The sequence below is a fragment of the Saccostrea cucullata genome, unplaced genomic scaffold (genome assembly GCF_032062105.1).
Source record: "Saccostrea cucullata isolate Sc308-1 unplaced genomic scaffold, CSIRO_AGI_Scuc_v1 ctg477, whole genome shotgun sequence".
Lineage (NCBI taxonomy): Eukaryota > Metazoa > Mollusca > Bivalvia > Ostreida > Ostreidae > Saccostrea > Saccostrea cuccullata.
In genome coordinates, this window is record NW_026930652.1 from 181,409 (window position 1) to 202,079 (window position 20,671).

The 20,671-nt window shown below is 32.8% G+C and overlaps 1 protein-coding gene across 1 annotated transcript in view; it reads left to right on the top strand.

Moving 5' to 3' along the window:
* The window catches only part of LOC134229457 (ankyrin repeat and fibronectin type-III domain-containing protein 1-like), an 83,900-nt gene that overhangs the window by 27,297 nt on the left and 35,932 nt on the right, over positions 1-20,671 (top strand). The window contains exon 4 of the mRNA XM_062711208.1: positions 17,992-18,134. Coding sequence (XP_062567192.1) covers positions 17,992-18,134 — 143 coding nt within the window. The remainder of the gene's footprint in view (positions 1-17,991; positions 18,135-20,671) is intronic.

Genomic DNA, 20,671 nt, shown 5'->3' on the forward strand with positions numbered 1-20,671 from the left:
TTGAGCTTTCATTTTGTGAACATTTTCTCAAGAGTTCCTGTACACTTTGAGTTACCTTATCTGCTCAACATCCATACACCAATTCGTGTAAGCTTAAAATCTATAAAACAAGTAAAGCATATTCTTTTTTTTACTTTTGTTTTAAAACCAAAAACTGTAGGCATTAATGAGATATATCAAGAGGTGTGACATTGGTCACTCTCAATCACATTCTTAACAATCCGGATAAGGTTTTCGTCGATAATCTTCTTCCCGTCCTCCCGTTTAGCCTTTTTACAGAGGTCTAACGTCTAAAATTCCTAATTGCTATTTGTAGACAAATGCCAGGAACCCCTTGGTTTACTACATGTTTTATTATGCATATTTTGGATCTATGTTGGCGATATCTCGAGCATTACACATAATTTAACAAATTTGTGGTGCTCCGTCCATTCAGGAGACGTCATTTTCACAGTCGTTTTCACGGGAATCGCATCGGAGAAAAATCGCTATATTTCTGTTATTATTTCAAATATCACGTCAGAAATTTACATAGTAACTGAACAAATCGAAAAAATCAAGAATTATAGAAAATTAATGAGTTAAATTTTGAATTCCGCATTCTTTTGTTTCAAATTTTTTTGTTGTGCTCCGTACCTCTCCATCAGCGACATCAACACGGCCATAATTTTAGGAGAATTTTTTTAAAATACAGAAATTTTGCCCAAAATTTATTTGAATCTTTAAGATACATATTTCTGTGAAATTTTAAAATTCTATGACGTCTGCAAGAGTAAATAATAGCAGAATCCACGTAATTTTTGAACGGCCCATGTAGTACTTGGTACGGGCATCTTAACATGCGATTCTTTCCCTTTATAGAAATTTGTGAAAGTAGAATTTTTTTAAAGCTGAAATCATCTTAGATGATTTAAAATGCTTTGTGCATATGATATGGGATTTTTTCATGGCATTAATTCTTGAAGAGTTATTGTTCAATGACTTGGCCAATTCCAACAGGAAGTATGCGTTACTATCATTGTGTTTTGTTTAACAAACTGCACGTAAGGTACGATTAAAACGTCATTTCAGCAAGGCACTTTAACATCCATTTGTATCAAATAAATCTATGATGCAAAATAAAAAAGATACATTGGCTGTACGTAATAAATTCTCAACTTCATACCAAACACCGGCTGAAAAATATATATTCTGTAGTTTGAGTTTAAGAAGTACAAGTTCTCACCTATGTGTACTTGCGAATCTACACGTTGTGTACAACTTGTAGAATTCCGCAGTATGCAAAACTGATGACGTAAATCCCATTTAATTAGGGGATTTCCCTATCTACACGTAGATGTACAGGGTCATCTGCTTAACCTCTCTATTATACTTCCAAATTCAAGTTTTTGGAGTTGGTTCCTTTCAGGAGTAACTGTAAGCGGTACCTGCACCAAACATGCTTTGATAATACATTTAGGGAATGACACTACTGGATAGCTTTGAATGGTAGATCTGACCTATATTTTTGATAGATATCTCTGTTAGAGATATCGAAATTTAGATGTATTTACAATATTGAAAGAGCAGAAAGAGATTCACAACATAATTAAGCCAAATGATGTAATCCATACCAATAAAAGCATTCATTAGGATTTCTACAAAGAATGAAAGTTTCCTAGCTGTGAAAAACTGCCTGTCAGGTGTTAACACAATAACATTGAAGTTGGATGTGCAATTTGTCAACCAATAATTGAGAAATATGTAAGGTTAATGAAAAAGTAGAGCTTTATATTGCCTACAAGTAATGAATCCAAGGCTTTGAAACCCATAATGATTGCATGCTTTTAGGGAAAGGAGCTCTAGGAGTATATTGATTAGCTTAAAATCCACTTTTTAATAATTGAATGATTTTAAAGGAAAAAGACATTTTAAGAAAAAAATTCTAAATACATGTATATATTTATATAGATTTAGTGTTTAATTTATGTATATAGAGAGAGAGTGTGGTAAAGAAAGTGTCATGAAATTTTTTTTTAAATCTACAATTTAAATCCTGCTAAAGCTTTGATAGCCCAGTGAGATTCAGTGTTTGACTTCAGAAATGAAAAGTGTGAAGGTAACAAACATTGATAATGATCAATCTAATAAAATTACAAACAACACAAATCTGTAAACTGGGCATAAAACACATAGTTTGGATTAGGTGCCTAGGAGGAGTAAGCATACCCTGTTCATCAGTCACACCTGTCATGAGTTCCCATGTATTGATCAGCTAAACAAAACTGTTTGTAGTCAAATTTAGTATAACAAGCATTCTGAAAGTATTGCATAAGCAGTACATGTCCCCTACCCGTTCCCCTTTTTTTTTCATGATGTCATTTTACAGTATGCAAAAGATATGACCAAGGTAAAACTGCTTGATTTTGAGATTGTGAATGTCTTTAACCTAAAAAAATAATCCATAAAAGACGAAAATTCAACTCATATTTTCAATATCTTTTTCTCGCTTCATATTTACCATGTTGACCTTCGGAATTGAGTGCAGCACGAACCTGATCTTAAACCATTATGAAAAATTCAAAATTCCATAATTCTGTCAAAAATCAATGAAGCGAAATGAAATTCAAACTTGATCTGTAACTCATCAAGATACACTCACATACCAAAATTCAGCTCATCCTTATCAATTGATATGAAACTTATTGGAAGAAATAGGACTAATTTTAGGTTTTAGTGACCTTAGAATTTACACCAAATGCTGACTTCAAAGAGAGAGTTGAAACCAGTGTACACTGTGTAACAGCAACTTATCTGTCAGTAGCCTGTTCAGGTTAAATTGATCATTATACTCATAGCATGCTTTTGAGTATTGAATAAGTGGAGAAGTCAAACACCATATGCATGTGATAGATTAGTATTACTACATGTACATAAATAAGGAGATTAGGTGAAGGAAAAGCTGAAGTGTGTATAATACAGATTAGTTGTTAGTCAACCCTCATCGTCTTTATAGTCTACAGATGTGGCAGACCTTGTGGGGTCTTTTATTTTTAGTTAACGTAACATTGTAGACATTTTAATTGGGAGGAAATAAAATGAATGTACAGGGCAGGTGAATGCTGGGTAAAGGTGACCACTATGACTGGTTTAGCTGTATATGCTGCAATTTTTTTTTCTCTCCAAGATATTGCTTCGTAGAATGATTTTACAGGGGTTGTGGAGACTGACAGAGTTTCTTTGATCTTTTTAATCATGTTAATTAAAGTCAGTTAACTAGTTAATTAGTTATTAAATGCTATTAACCGGTTAGTAAGTTTTGATCTGTAATATAAGCAAAATGGAGTTTTTACTAAGGTGTACTTCAGCTGTTGAAAAAAAAAGCAGTGTCAGACAAATTTGCAAGTTTTGCCTGTGTATTTTTTAAACAAAGTAGCCAGGGTATAGATAATTACTGTGTAATTCAATCTAGCTAGTCCCTTCATCCTTCAGTCTGACACTTACAACTTCTAGAACTCCTATAGTGAAAATCTTCGTGGGCAAAAGTATTCCTCATTGCGATGGTAATGATTTCAAGAAATGGTTTTCTCAGAGACATAAGCTACATTTTGTTGAATGTATCCAGTCATTGAATTTGCTATGTTTAGCACTGTAGGAGAAAAGTAGATACAACAATACTACTTTGTTATTTGTTTAATAAACCATCTGTGATCATAATTGTCTTAGAGTAGTAGTTGAGTTCATGTGGTGTCATTAACTTGTGAAAGTTCAATGTGTTTCTGGTGCCTGAATCTTTACCAAAGTCGCACTTTGCATTACTGAAAATCAATATTGCTTTAAATGAAAATCTTTTGTTTTCAATACCAAAAATATATTCTTATATCACACTGGATACTTTATTGGTCATAATATTCCAAATAATTTGTAGCATTTCTGAAAATCAAAATTTTAATATTTTTACCATCAGCCATATTGCACTGCTTCCTCCCTAAATCTCAACATTAGGAGATTTAAAGGGGGATTTTGAGCAGGATGCTCGAAAGAAGTTAATGAAATCTAGTAATCAGGCACTTTTTTCAATTTTCAAGGTTGTTTAACATTTTTCAGAAAAGAAATTTTTAAATTTGTAGTGATAGTCAACCAGTTTTCAAAATCTGAGAAATGCAGCCATCATGGTTTCTGCACCAGTCCTAGAGTTTACCATGCAGGCAGTCTCCTGTCTTCATCCTACAATTTTAATGTCAGTGTTGAGCTTCAGCATGGTTCATAACTCAACAAGTCTTCTATAATTCATAACTTATAATTTCCAATGTGTTTTACAAGTCTGTGTTTGATGGTCAGATAAGTAAAAAATTGAGAAATATTCACAGCCTTCATTAAAAGGCAATTGACAGAAATTAATTTTAAAAAATATAAAGCATGATCTTACAATAAGAAATATTAATACACTCCATTTGTCCAGCTACTGGCTATTCTTTCCAATGCAATATAACGGGACTTTATGTATCTTGAACTTAAAAAAGTGAGAACACTCCTATATTCATTGTAACATAATTGATATAAAAGTAGTTAGATATCAAGTTATTACAATTAATTCAATTTATGACTTCGTAAACATTTTGCCTTTTCCATTCCAATTAAAAACCATAATTATTCCCAAGCAGAATCCTTGATAATGATCAACATTTCATCAAGAGGTAAGAGCAATTTATTTTCATCCCAGTCACTATGATTTTAGACTTATCACAATTGATGCAGATAAAAGTGCAAATCCCTGAGTAATGATGAAGAATAACAGTCTTTATAGTGTTATTTGTTTCAACTTAGTTGCCAAATCCATTACTTGGTGATTGATTGCTAAAATTAAGAACAAATTTGTTCAAACAAAGCGGGAAGGGGATATCATGATGGTGTAATTTTCATTCATCTAAAAATATACGCAATCTTTTTGTGCTGTTGCTGCAACATCTTGATTAATATCCTTATATAGGATATGATCTTTTAAGTTTTATGATTCCTACACAAATAGCTACAATTCGTATTTTTATCAGTTGGATATTAGGTAAAGTATAGATGAGGGTAATGCTCTCATATTTATAATAAATATCAGCTACATTTTGGTCAAAGTTTTTAAATGAAGTTCCTTAATAAGACAGATTTATGACGGGGAGGGTCATGTGGAATCTGTCATAATACGATTGTCTGTGTTGTTAAGGAGTAGCTTGCTGTGTCTATAGATACAGAAGCTGTTCGTCAAAGTGGTGAAGCTCCGTCAATAGCTGGAGAGGCACTCTGATGGATTCATTGAAGCCGATCAAATGCTGAGATCAGATTGTATAGGAGTTATTGGATATTGCAGTTTGAAGTAGAGGAGGGCTTAAGATAGGCCTCCGTAATCAGTTTCTGATGCTTCCATTAAGGTGTGTTTAATTTTGAGTTATTGTTTGACTGGGTTTGGTATTGTGACGGAAGGTTTTTTTTTTTTTTGCGGTAACCTTTGAGATTTGAAATCAGTTCTATGGAGGATTGAAGTGAAATATTAGAATTTTTTACCAGAAAACATTTAACTTTTGATATTATACTGTATTTTCAAAGCAAACTTTATAAAGGTGAAAACTGGCTGATTTAAAAGTTTTCAAGATGAGTTTGTTATGGCAAAAATTGTACAGAAAATGGAAAGCATGGAAACGAGCAGAGCTAGCAGTGACTACCATGTTAATGAACATTCAAAATAAGAAGCAACAAGTTTGTCCACAGCCACAAAAAGTGTGAGTATCATTCTGAAATATTTACAGGTTTTCAACATTTTACTTCTTGATTTCATTCAAAATTTGTATTCAATTTAAGACTATTTAAGTGAGCAAAAATGTTCTTTCTAATAGGATGATTAATATTCTGTTGTCAATGTTCAGATGTAAAATATTTTTATCACAATCAGAGTTTTCCATTCAAACACCTCTAGAAAAAAATTAACATAAACAAAAAACAAAGCCAACAAAATACAAAAAAAAAAATCAAAGCAAAAAACAAACAAACAAAACAAAAACAATCAAAAGCAAGCAAACAAACAAAATTTGCAGTTTGGTTTAATTGGAGGCAAGAATCAAACATGTTATTACAACTAAGGATTCCAAAGCTACAACTTTGATTAAAATCATTTAATGTCTTTGGCGATAGCTATAAAGTAAAGTAGTAATGAAAAAATCCAGCAATAAAATTTTCCAATTATAGCCACATTAATGTCTGCCTTTATTCTATTGGAAATTGCAGATGTACATTCCATTGCCAAAGTGAGCAAACTTAAGTACTACCTTTAAAAGGTAACAGCCTCAGTGTTTCATTCCTTGTTTTATATAGGAATGATGAAATGTGGAAAATAGAGGAGAAAAACAAAGACAGATTGTAAAATGGGAGATAGCTTATCAGTTCTTTTTATTTAGCTGCAATGGTCTGTGTTTGCCCCGTGTTTTGGACAAAAACAAAAAAAGGTGCAGCATCTCTCTTCTAGAAGCAGCAAGATATTTTTCAAGCTTCTTGTGCAAAACCAGCAGAGAATTTTAATGAGAATATTTGTCATATAGGCATATTACTTGACAAAGTTTTCAGAAAAGTCAGAGACATATTGTAGAAAGTTAACAGTTAATGAACTTGAAGTCAATATTAAAATTTTCAATGATACAGGGCAGAATCAGGAGAATCTCATTTTTTGTAAGTTAAAAAAGTGCATTATAACATGAAAAACTAGAGATACTAGAGCACTAACCTCACAAAATGATACATCTGTCCTTGTAAAAAGTAAAATGGCGAAGTCCATGCTTTGCCCTGCTAAGGTAAAGTTCACAAATAATTGTTTGATCAATTTTGAAGATGTGCAATGGCATTACAATATTCTATGAACATCTCATTAAATTTAATTTTTTATATCAGATTTGAATTGGAAGCCTTCATTATTACAGAAAGAATGACAGTGCCCAGGTTTTTCTATAGGAAATCCCAAATACATGTCTGATCAAAGAGTAAAATTAGAGGTTCAAAATGGCACAATGTAAAAATATTTCTGTGAAAGTCTGAATTTTATTCAGTGGTAAAGTAGAAGTTGCATATTAGAGATGGATTCCCCTAAGCATGACAGACAGAAGGACAGACAAACAGATGCATCACTGTAATTATCCCTGCTTTTCAAGCAAGGTTACGATAAAAGGCAATGATGGAAAATTTCATTTTGTTAAATAGACAGGATTTTATAACCTTCAAATTGGGAAGAAAGACTAAATTTCATAATGATGATTATTGTAATTAAAGTTATGTTAATGATGTCATGGCATCACAGCTATACAATGCTTTATTGCAGAACAAAGTTAAGCTAAAAAAATTAAAAGTATAAAGAAAAAGTGGTTGAGACTAAAAATTCACTTCAACATATTCCTGTTATTTAAGAATTCCTTGAAAATAATGAGGTTCAACTGCATGTATTTGACTTTTAATTTTTGTCTTTGAAATTGACATGGAAATTATTTATTAACTAGTTCAAAAGTGGGTTATCATCAAAAATCAAATATGATAGGAGAAAGAAAAAAAAATCAGCGTTTGGGGTTTGGCTATTAAATTTTTCAGTGATGTTTTATATGAAAAGTTTCATCATACTTCTTTTGCTATAATAATTTAATGCAAATGGGCAGAAATAGTTTTTGAAGTTCTGGCATTGAAATCAAGTGTGTCTCCAACCAGATATTGGATTTGATGTGAGACAGTGTGTCGCATAGTGAGAATATATTTACCAATTCCATGTATGAGAAAGTTGACAATCTGACAAAATTACGTTCATTTGAATGTGAATTATTAATTGCATTGAGATGAGTTGCAAAATCTAAATAATGATCTCAAAGACAACACATTTGGATTTTGTTTTAACTTAAGTCGATCAGTAAAAATATTTTTAATTGAAATATGCTACTGTTATACCCTCATACAGTTAAGCACGTTTATAGCATTGCAAATTCAATATGCCTCACGTTTGCTATTAACTTGATATCAGCTGGGGGCCAATGAATAACCATATTTTACTGTATGATAAAAAGTAAATTGTAGTTGTTACTTTTTCTTCAGTTGAACAGTAGTACAGTAGAACTCAGTTATAGTGAACTCTTGGGGACCTTTGAATTTACTTTTCTATATCTGTAATTCGTTTTATCTATGGAAAAAATTTTGCAAATTAGCAATGCATGGACACATTTTCCCTCAAGTGCTTCTATCAGTTTTGTTTGGGAAGCAATTACTGTAAACCAACTTTTATTCGCAACGTCTTTATTTCACAATTTACCGGGGTATAATCTAGTTCGCGACAATTAATTTTCGCGATCAAGCATTTTTTATCTGTTGTTAGTAGACACAGAGACATTAAGGACCCGTTCACTGCAAGAAATATTTGCGATGACGATGTTCTCGCGAACTTCGCTAAAATTTCTCGTATGCAAATAAAAGTTGGTTTACAGTATTTTTTAATAAAAAACACCTGAATAACTAAGGCTTTATTATCAACTGAGTTCAGTGTACAAATACATATCCAAAATAATGTCATTTTCATGTATTAAATTTTGTAATTTTTGAAAACTTGTTACAAAAGATTTAAATTATGTTTAACCTGAACAAAACTAAAAATAGGTTTGCAGTATCCATAATTCCATTATATCACAATTCGTTTTAATAGAAACATAAAATTTTGCAAAGGATTGTAAGGAATTTTGCTGGGGACCTAGGAAAGCTTCACTTCATCTGTGAATTTGTTATAGCTGTGTTCATACCAATTAAGCTTTAATGTATATTATCAAAGTTTATTACATTCTATATTGCCAAATAGTGTTTTTATCTGTACATCATTATCTCTTGGGGCCAGGAAAACCAGTTATTTTTTCACATTAAAATTGACATTGGCTTGCACATGCAAGAACAATAATGCATCCTTTCAAAGCATTGATTTTTTTTTCAAAACAAAGAATTTATGAAATGAAAATATAGTGAAGCATATTGTTCGCAATTGAGATGAACTGTTTGTTCAGCGGAGACAAAATTGATGATGTAGGGATGAGTATGCATTGGCAGACATGATGAACAGCCATTGTCTTAGCAGTTCCATGTCATGATTGAGATCAGTTTGATAAAGAAGTTGGTACTCTTGAACCTTGACACGAGTCCAGGGGTTCAAAAATCCTCAAGTCCGACGTCCCGGACTAACAAATTCTGGATCCGGACTCGGCATTTAGAATTCGCCAAAGTCCTGGGACTTGGCTATGTTTTTTGTTTATCTTTTTTTATAAGTTAAAAAAATGATCGTAAAGCTAAAAATAAAGCAAATTCTCAAATGTATTAAGTAAAAATGTGGGTTTGTGGGCGTTAAAATACCCATAAAACATTACGAACGTTTCGAAAATACAATCCGTCTTTTTATTTTCCGTTGCGGTTAGACTCTTGCTTTTACGCAATTCCTCATGTTTCCTCCTATATGACAAACGGCAATGAGTTTGTTAAATTTCGGTTTTAGCTGTGACTTACAGCACATTCTAATTTCTATTTATTGTAACAGATGGTTTATTCAGTAGTGAGTATTTGTAAAAGTTATTGTAATGTACAAGTAATCTATCAGTCTGGTATTGTGTTGAAATATATGACAGTTATGGAGGACAAATAAAACATATATTAATACATATAGTCTTTATTCATTCAATGCAACAAATGAAAATAAATTATAAGTTACATAAATTTAATGATGTATAGGTAAATATGGACTCTGAAATTTCTTCCTTGGACTTGCCTAAAATTTACTCCTCAAGTCCTGGACTTGACCATGACAAAAAAAATTTTGAACCCCTGGAGTCAAGAGTTGGCATCTGTGTCAACTTTTGTACATCCTTTGAATGGAAGTTTTTATCTGGGAATGATTGTGTTCATATTTAGAGAAATATTTATTGGTCCTCTTTCACTATACCAGTGGACTTGAAATAAACCACTTTTGTTCTGACTAAAGACAATAAGGACTATAACTTACAACTAGTAAAATTGTGTGACAAACAAAGTGATAACTTTTCTGTTATCAACTTTCCTTATTAATGTAGTAATTTGTTGATAATACCTACATACAGAGTAAACATCTCCCAACTTATTCTATACTCAAGGGTATGTTCTCAGAACAATCAGTTTTTAAACCAAGGGCACTGACAAATAAGTTAATCTTACAGGGCTTTCAACAATCCTTCATCTGCCTGATCAATGCATAGGGGTCAAAGCAGGTGTGACTGATCAACAGAGGATGTTTACTCCTTGTAGGCACCTGATTCCTTTGTTTTTAGTTTTTTTTTTTAGGCCAATCACTGTTTGATATCTTCACTTTTTACACTATAACAGTTCATGCGATGTAGTTGGCCATCCCTTCAACATTACATGTATTTCCATCGTTTAACCAGCAAGCTAAGCATGGTTTGAATTCAAATGACAACAAGGGAAATTTAGAGGACAGTTCATCAGAAAACCAGCTGGGGATACTTTGAAAATAGGTGGTGCATCCAATATTAGGAATTACAAAAAAAATGTGCTTGATTTTATCATTAAAATGATATAATTGCTATTGATTATTGCATATTTTATCTTCTTTAGCAGGGAAAGGAAGATAACTTTATTCTACATAGTATTGATCGGTGTTGTGCTATACTAAAGAGAAACAACTCCTGCAGTCATATACTTCCCTCTGTGTTAAGGACACATGATACAAACAAAATTTATCAAAAATTTTAAAGTAGAAACTTTAATCATTTGTAAGAAAATTTAAATAAGTTTCCACATACAAGGGGTTATCATAAAGTTTGTGGAATTAAAAGCGCTTAAGGTACATCAATGAATTTTGAAACATTTAGTTATCATAATCCTAAATATCTATATAATAAAATATAAATCATAAAATTTATTTTAATGCCCCCTTTGAAGAAGGGAGGACATATTGCTTTGCCATAAATCTGGAAATTTTTGCTGTAGATAAATTTTTAATTGGTATACAGAATTTGCGCCCAGTTCATTGCATTCGCAAAAAGGTGTGTGCACCCTGTAATGAATGTCCAAGGTGGTGAAAAATAATTCAACAATAAGAAAATGTAAACAAAGTAGTGGTCATTCGCAAAATTTTGAAACGTAAAAATTAATGAATAGCATTTTGACCAAGATTCGCAAAATAAAATCGACGTAAAATTTTCCAGATTTACGGTAGTGCTTTGCTGCTATCTGTCTGTCTGTTGGTTGACCAACAGTTTCCATTCATTTTCTTTGTAGAGGTTGCACATACTAAAATGAAATTTAATCGGTATACAGATTTTTTATCTTTAAGCCCTTACACATGACACCATGGTCATACTTGTACGTTGACTGTGTTCATTTAAAATGCTTTTTTTTTTAACCTTCACCATAATAATAAAGGATTGTGCACCACTAATCAATGAATGTCCAAGGTGGTGATGTGTTGCGTGTGACCTATATGCTAAAAATGTGTTTTCTAACTTTGTTGCTGCCGGGTGCATAGTGTTTCACAAACACATCTTGTATTTTTTTTTATCAAACATTATTTGCTCAAACATACTGATGAAAGCTATTAAATAACATCAGCATTTTTGCCTTTGACCTCATTTTTCTCAATTTTGTGTTTGGCATGTTTCAAAGAAACAAATAAAATATTTTATTCTCAGAAAAATTTATAATTTCGCAAAAAAAATTTTGAGTTAAACAATTCAATAATTATCAAATAAAAAGCTTTTGCAGATAAAAGAGTGGTGAGAAAAATGAACCATTATGTGTATATGATCAAATCAATTTAGGAGAGTGCTTGGGTTTTACATTGTTGGAAACCCACAGGTGATCTTGTCTTGACTATAATATCACCCATGGGCAAACTCGCCAAAAAATCATCTTATGTAATTAAATATGCGTTGGTCATTTGATTGGCTGCTTCAGAGAGTCGCGATGGCAAACAATGAATTACAGTTCAAGTTACATAATGCCCGTAGTTAACACAGCTAATATATCCACTCACTGGCACATTTTGCAGTTAGAAAGAGGTACTCCTATGTGATATCTGACGGGTATTAATGTTATTGACCTGTGTACGAATTGACTTTAATTGTTCTTAATCAAACTTTGCATGTTTTAATTAATGAGCGTCAAAATATTTACCATAAATAGCGAACGAATAAACATATTTTTCAAAATTGAAGAGTTGCAACTTTCTGATTGGTTGACTATAAACAACAAATTAGCATATTTTATGGCGATAATTCAGCTAGTTTGCCCACAGATTATAAGTAAAGATGAGATCACCCATGGGTTTCGACGATGAGGTTTTGGGGCTTGTTATTAAACAAATATAAAATGTTTAAACAAATATATAAATGTAGAATAAAATAAAATGACCCAAGTAACTTTCTCATGAACCTGTAGTTTAAAAAAAAAACTGCACATGTCCCTATATAAATTTTACTGATAACTAAAGTCTATCTATGAAAGAATAGTAAGTTATCTATTTGACCGTTGCTAAATTTGGAAAACATGCTCAATTTTTAGGAGTCATTCTAGTGCTCAATGCCTCATTTCAAAATTGAGTTCATGGCAAATTTGATTGCATGTGTTATATTTCATTACTTTCAGCGTCACTGAAATCTCGGATCAATTTTTATAGCTTTGCAGGGTGAAATTAGATTTGAAAGAAATGCATATTATGTTATAGGAAAGAGATAAGGCATGGGTAATTGTTTCTGCGCTGATAGAGGGATTTGGATGCTATATTCAGCCTTATCTCTAAGATGCACCAAGTTATACCATTTAATAATTCCTTGTTAATGTTGAGATATATGTGCCGAGCAGAGAGTCAGGGTCACAATGGATTTCTGCAGAGGTAGTTGCAGTGCAGTTTGATTGTGAAATGTAAAATGCATATATCTTAAAATTTAGGTATTAAAGGATCGAGTTGCAGTCTATAGGTTTTTGCCGAGTTAAACAATTTAATTGGATGAATAAAGCATTTTCAAACATTTTTTTTTTTTACATTTTTAAGTTTGTGTAATATTTTGGTACGAATTATGAAAAGAAGGAAACTTATTCCCCCCCCCCCCCCCCCTTCATCAGAGAGTCTTGGTCCTTTTTATGAAAAAAGTAGTTTTTAAAAATGTAGTAATAAACAATTTGCCTGTCAGTGAATGTATAATTAAGAAATAAAGTCTGCGTTTTGGTGAATGTTGCAGGATAACCTCCGAGGTCGAGAAAAGTTGTTTGAAAGATAAAAGCCAAGGCTTTTGTATTTCAAACAACATTTTGAGACCGATGAGGTTACCCTGCATCATTCACGACAACAAGGACTTTATTTCTGTTCTGCTAAGATTGCTAAAATGTGGTGATCCTTTCCTCTATAGAGAAACGAATTAGGTCACCATGTCTCTATTACGCTGTTCCATTTAACACCAGAGGAAAAATTTGTTTGCTCACTGGTGTATGGAATGCAGACATTTTGCACTTTTGTTGCATTAAAAATAGCCTTCTTAAATAAAAAATTTGTTTGTAATATGTATTGATTAATTTTAATGAATATACAATAACAAAATCATGTTCCTGTTTTACTGCTTGGGACAAGTCTAAAATCATGTTTAAATGTGTAGGGAGGTCCTTGGAATAGCCCCACATGGCTATAAAAACCAACATTCATCAGTAACTTTAAGCAATTTATAGTGTTTAAACTGCAAAAGATGACTCGTTGATGTGGTCTAAACAAGTATTTCATTCTACATCCAAACATGCATTTGAATTGTCCAGGTTTGATACGTGTTTCTGATCTGATAATTTTTTGATGACGTTCATGATTTATTGGAGAATAATGTCCACGGCTTTTCTTTGATCTCGGCAATAATTGTGGTAGAATTAAAGTTGGATGTCGGTGTCATAACATACACTTCGAAATCTGAATTTAAAACTACTTTTCTTTGTAACATCATAATAGTACACATACCCATAAGTGTTGTTGTCTAAAGCCTCAAAATGTATTGATTTTTATGCCCCCTTGAAAGGAGGGAGGGCATATTGCTTTGCTGCTGTCTGTTGGTCCATCATAGGTTTCCGTTCATTTTCTTTGTTGAGGTTGCACATATTGAAATGAAATTTAGTATACAGATTTATCATAAAAATATCTAGACCAAATTTTGTATTGAGTACGATCGAGCCATTTTTGAGAGAGTTGTGCCCCTTGGACTTTGAAAAATTCCAATTATTTGCAGTTTCCATTCATTTTCTTTGCAGAGGTTGCACATACTGAAATTAAATTCTGTATACAGATTTTTCATAATATTATCTAGGCCAAGCTTTGTTTTGGGTACAATCAAGCCATTTTTGACAGAGTTATGTCCCTTGGACCTAGAAAAATTCCAGTTTGGGGGAGGGGGGCATAAAGGTTTTACAAACATCTCTTGATTTTAAATTTTACTCAAGTAAAGCCATCTTTAAAACAATGTTAATTGCTTGCCCTCTCTCCACTTAGATAAAACAACTGGGTATGTAGGTAGGGGAAATGCCCATGTAATTTTTGGTCAGTCAATTTGGATAGGGCAAACATTTTTTAAAAAGAAATGACCTGATCGAGATTCATTCACTTAGAGAGCTGCAAAATTATTCTAATTTGCAGTTTCCAGTTAGAGTTCTTGTGTCAGAAAATGTTTTTTAAGTAGAAAATGTCATTAATTTTATAAACTGTATGAATTATGTTCCACAATACATTTGTATAAGTAAATTAAAAGTTTGTGTTGGTAAATCCAACTGTTAATTACCAAAGCTAATCACATGAAAATCTGATAATTTGATATATATGTATATGATTTTTCAAAGCATACTTTTGGTATAGTGCAATTATTGATCGCCGACATTTTATCTTTTATTTCCATTCAGTAAGGTAATTCCGTTATTGAATTATATAAGTCCAAATAAAACTATTTGCCCACAGCACATTATGTAGCAATCGGATTGATTGGTGATTCTTTGATAAGTTAGAGATGATGTAGGAGTTCTGTGTCTTCTTCAGGAGCAGGGTATATGTCCACGCTACATAAAACGATGTCGAGTCCCGTGTTACTCTGATTTACGAGTCCCTACCAGGCACAGTTCACTTCTGTCAATTTGCAATCAATACAAAATACTTTGGAAGCTGTCAATTCTCATTCTTTTACAAGGAACTTGTTAGCACTTGACATTTCTTGATCTGTGTATTTTTTTATTTATTTTTTTTTTTTACGGGATTTCAAAATCGTTCGGTGTAAGAAGAACTGTGGAGGGTCTTTTTTTCAAATTAAGGAACACAAAAATGAGCACACTTTTGAACATACCATTATTGAGTCGGATAAGGACCTCATTTAAGAAAACTATTCGGTAAGTGACAGATTGAGATGAGCTGGTTTTAATTGATGAGTCTCTGCTATTTTTCGTTGCAAAGTTAACTGGAAAGTAATTATTATGCTACATTAAATGCATAGTCAGCATTATCTTATATTGTAGGGATATGACTTCATGGTGTATTTAAATTGGTTAGCAATATTTACAACAAATTAACTGTTATTTTAAACAGAGTTGCTAGCTAAATAATATAAGGTATTGTAAAAAGAAATATAAAGGATTGGAAAAAATGGCAAAACTTTCTCTTGTAAAGTTTGAATTTGACATACTTAGTACACATGTTTTTAAACTAATTTTGAGTCTACAATTTTAACCTTCTTTCATTTTGAAAAAGATAAAATAATTTTTTTTAATTTTTGTTCTGTTTATCATTCCTTTAATTCTTATTTTTACTTTTGCTAATAGAATGTTGGATGTTTCTAGCATTCATTTTCACTTTCTTTTGCATGAAAAAGAAAAAAAAAAATTGGAAGCCAAACTGGGACTACCAATTGATACGCTGTGTTCTGTTTATTATGAGCCTTATTTCCTCGGGGTATTTGGTTTCTGCGGGCAATCAGTCTATAAAATAATTTTAACTATTGCTTTCCTCATTTCATGTTCTGAACACATTTCTGTATGGTTGATTTTTTTGATATTTATAATTATACTGTTCCTCTCAAGGGAGCTTACTTCACACCAATTTTCACCCCCTCGGTGTGATTCTGCATTTATTGATACATTTTTTTTAATGAATTTATGCCATCTCGGCTCAGGGAAACATGTTGGAAACTGTATATGATGGAAATAAATAAGGAAGTTTTGGTCAGTGGTGTACGTGCTCGAGCTCACTTGGCATTTTGCGTCAGAAGGGAGGTCAAAAAGGGAACTATTGCCAAATCTCACGTAGAACGGGTCATTATTGGAATGGGAATCAGGATCCCCAGCTATATTGTTCACTATTTTAAGCCAGAGTTTCTGATACTGAAAGATGTACACTAATTGCTGCTGTTGATCATAGTTTTTGAATGCAAATCTTTAAGAAAGGTTTCCCTTTCATGTAAAATATTAAATGTAACGATTGTGAAAGGGTGGGGGAGGGGGTGGATTTTATAAATTGTTTAAACTTAATTGGGAATTAAAAAGAATGTGAATTTTTGCATGGTTGGTGGAAATAATAGATTTTATTTTAATCTTCCAAAGCAATTTCAAATGTATTTATTTTTCCTGTGGTCATAATATATACAGAAATACATGTAATGCAATTTTGGATTTCCTATCTTTACCAAATTTGCAGGAAATGCGGAGGCTGTTTAGGACAAAGTCTGCTCCAAAAAAATAGACATTTAAATTGTCAAACAGTTTGTAAAGGATCTAGAATGCTAAAACAGATTATTATGAAATTTGCCTTCATATCAGCCTTATTTTTCATTCTCCGCAGAGATCTTTACTTTTAATCTTTACCAAATTCAATGCAAAAAAGGAAAGAACAAAATCTAAAAATACCGAATAATTCATGTTTTTAATTTACTGTTATTTATCTGTGAAGAAATTGCTTAGGACCTAAAATCAACAAAATACAAGAATTTGACCAATGTGATAAAAGAAATATGGAATATTGTTTTCAGGCAATATAGCAATGCAAGCATTCATTTTGGGGGCAAAACGATTCTAGAAGAAATGGAATTGGAAAGAGACTTGCTTAAATGTCTCACTCTGTCACCGATGTTCACATTTATCAACCTCCCAAGAAGTAATTTGCTAGCCTGTCATTTCTCATTATTTAGTTATTACTACTTTTTTCACGAAGAAGAGCGGTAGTTCTTAACAAGGACCAGCACAGAATGTAGAGCAAGCCTAATTGCGTGGACTGCAGGCTGCACTCTATCCTAAAATTAGCCTCATTTTTTCTTCTCATCAAACTCTGGCTGGTCCCACTAGTACCTCTACTACCAGAAGATAGACTGGCACTTTAATTGGGCATTGGAAAAACCCAGAGAAATCCTTGGGGTCTATCTTCTGTTATCATTATATTTGCTTTAAAATGATTGCTATTGGTCTGTAAATCATTAACATTTTTAGTAGATTACCCAAAGCCAAGAAAATGAATAGACATTTTGATCTGAGGCAGAATATGCTGTGTCAGGAAAAGCATTTAGATTGATATATAGGTCAAAATTCAGTAAATTAGGCTATTTATTGTGTTTGCAGACACCCCCCCCCCCTTTAAAAAAAATCCCCATTATAATTTAAGTTGAGGAACTTAAATTTTTTTTCTCACTGTGAAGCTTTAAGTAAAAAAGTCCCTTAAATTTCTACAAGGTCAATTCATTTGATCTTACCCTACCCCTTCCCATTTTGTCGTATAATGTAACTTTATCTTGAATAAAAGCTATGATTTTTGTATACATTGTTATGGAAATTAAGTTCAACGTAACATACTTTAATTAAAAAAGAAGTTTCATTCACCTAGCCATGTTTCATTAACATCCGAATCCAATTTGCTCAGAGATTTTTCCAGGGACAATTTTAGTACAAACTAAATACTAATTCCTTTATTTTTTCTATTTAAAGGCGACAAAGCCGAGAGCTTCAGCGTTCAAAGACCTTACCAATTATCCGATTACCTGGTGGCAGTAGTGACGACATGGTGCTAGACTCGGGAGACAGAAGCAGTGATGACATACGATGGCTGACACAGAGTCCCGTCAGCTCAGGTACGCATTACTGGCTTTTCCTCAACACCACGGGGAGGAAGATTGTCATTTTATCATTTTTCACTGGTTGAACCCGACCACAAAATTAGGTGATCCGCAAGGTAAAAATTATACTAATTATGGAGTAAGACGAGAGCTATCCATGAATTATCAACCAAATTGTAGGTTTCTATGAAATTTTTCCCTCCAGGAATGAAAATATATATGAAGTCACAGTATTCTCTTTTCTTAAATTCTAGCTGACATATATTCAGTTTGATGTAGATAATATCATAATATTTAAGTTCCTTTGGTCAAATGTTGACCAAAACATGCCTTGGAAATATTTTTTCAAAAAAGATAATTCTTCCTATGACTTTTAAAAAAAAAATGAATGAAAAGAATACAAGTATCAAGAATATATCAATTATTTTTTTATGAAAGATGTGGATACTAGCTAAATTCTGAAATATATTGTAGGCTAATGATTTGTAAGTTGTTTCAAGTGTTTCCCCGTGTTTTTATCTAGGTGAAAAAAGTACTAAAACAAGCTAATTCAGAGAATTCGTGTCCCCCGCTTAGGGAAAAGGTCGGATCCCCCTGACTGAATTTGTAGAATTATTAAATGTTTACATGTATACTGAAGCAAATAAAATAAATGTATGTCAATATGCATATAAAGATTTGATTGCTTATTCTGTATTATGTGTATAGAAGATTCTTTTTATATGGAATATTTATCACACTGTAATGATGATTTTATAACCTCATAAATTTTTCATTTCACATGCTGAATACTATCATTTATTAAAAAAAAAAAAGAAAGGATGGACCGATATTCGATCCCAGGACCTCTCGCATGTGAATCGAGTGACATAACCACTAGACCACGGAATCGCTTTTCATCCTTTCAAGTATATGCAGAACTGAAGTCACATACATGTATATATTCATGTTCTGTATTCTCAAAATTTTACACAATCCATGGTGTTTGATTTATTTAGACTTTATTAAACAGTTCTAATAGATGTAATAAGAACATAAAGTCCGCCGAGAACCTGTTTTATACGCAATAACTCTCCTCATGTCCCTGCGCTAAAAATAGCGACATGTAATACTATAAATACTAATAAAACAAACGGGGCGGGGCACTTTGAGAGGGGCGAGAGACGTCCTAGGGAGTTTTGGTATAAAATTACATTGCATAAGCTCAAAATCTTCTTGAAATATCGCCCGGAAATGATAGTGTTACACACAGACAGAATGTATGAATTTACGACCTTGAACTTTGACCTTTTGACCTCAAAATCAATAGGGGTCTTTATTAGGCCACAGGGAGTTGTTATGTAAAATTTCATTGCAATAGCTCAAATGGTTCTAGAGATATCGTGTGGAAACGAAAGTGTTTTAACAGACAGAATTTGCTTATTTATGACCTTGACTTTTGACCTTTTGACCTCAAAATCAATAGGGGTCTTCTTTAGTCCATAGGGAGTTGCTATGCTAAATTTCATTGCAAAAGCTCAAAGGGTTCTCGAGATATCGTGTGGAAACGAAAGCGTTACAGACAGACAGAAAGACGGACGGACGGATGGACAGACGGACGGACAAACCCAAATTAATATCCCCCACTTTTCAAGCGGGGGACAAAAATACTACTTTGTAGGCAAATGGCTCAATTTTAGCATGCATAGTTAAGACAAGAGTTTTATAGTTAAAAAAGAAAAACCTGACTGTCTTAGACCATGAATATATTCATTTTGGAAAATGAATATGTTCATGATCTAAAAAAAAGTTCTCTGTCAAAAAATAATAATGCATTTTTATACCCCCCGCAAACGAAGTTTGGGGGGGTATATAGGAATCACCTTGTCCATCTGTCTGTCTGTCTGTGTAAACATGTCCGGTCCATATCTTTATTACTGAGGGACATTAGAATCTACTACTCCACACAAAGATTGCCCATGACCGAAGGGTGTGTCATGACCTTGACCCAAGGTCATTTGGGGAAGTTCAAGGTCACTGGAAGAAAAAGTTCATAATTCGTGTCCGGTCCATATCTTTCTTATGGATAAACTTGGTAGGTTCTCATTTCACACAAGGATTGCCCATGACCCAAAAGTGTGTCATGACCTTGACCCAAGGTCATTCAGGGAAGTTCAAGGTCACTGGAAGAAAAAGTTCATAATTCGTGTCCGGTCCATATCTTTCTTATGGATAAACTTGGTAGGTTCTCATTTCACACAAGGATTGCCCATGACCCAAGGGTGTGTCATGACCATGACCCAAGGTCATTTGGGGAAGTTCAAGGTCACTGGAAGAAAATTTTCATAATTTGTGTCCAGTCCATATCTTTCTTATGGATAAATTTTGTAGGTTCTCAATTCACACAAAGATTGCCCTTGACCCAAGAGTGTGTCATGACCTTGACCCAAGTTCATTTGGGAAAGTTCAAGGTCACTGGAAGAAAAAGTTCATAATTCGTGTCCGGTCTACATCTTTTTTATGGATAAATTTGGTAGGTTCTCATTCTGCACAAGGATTGCCCATGACCCAGG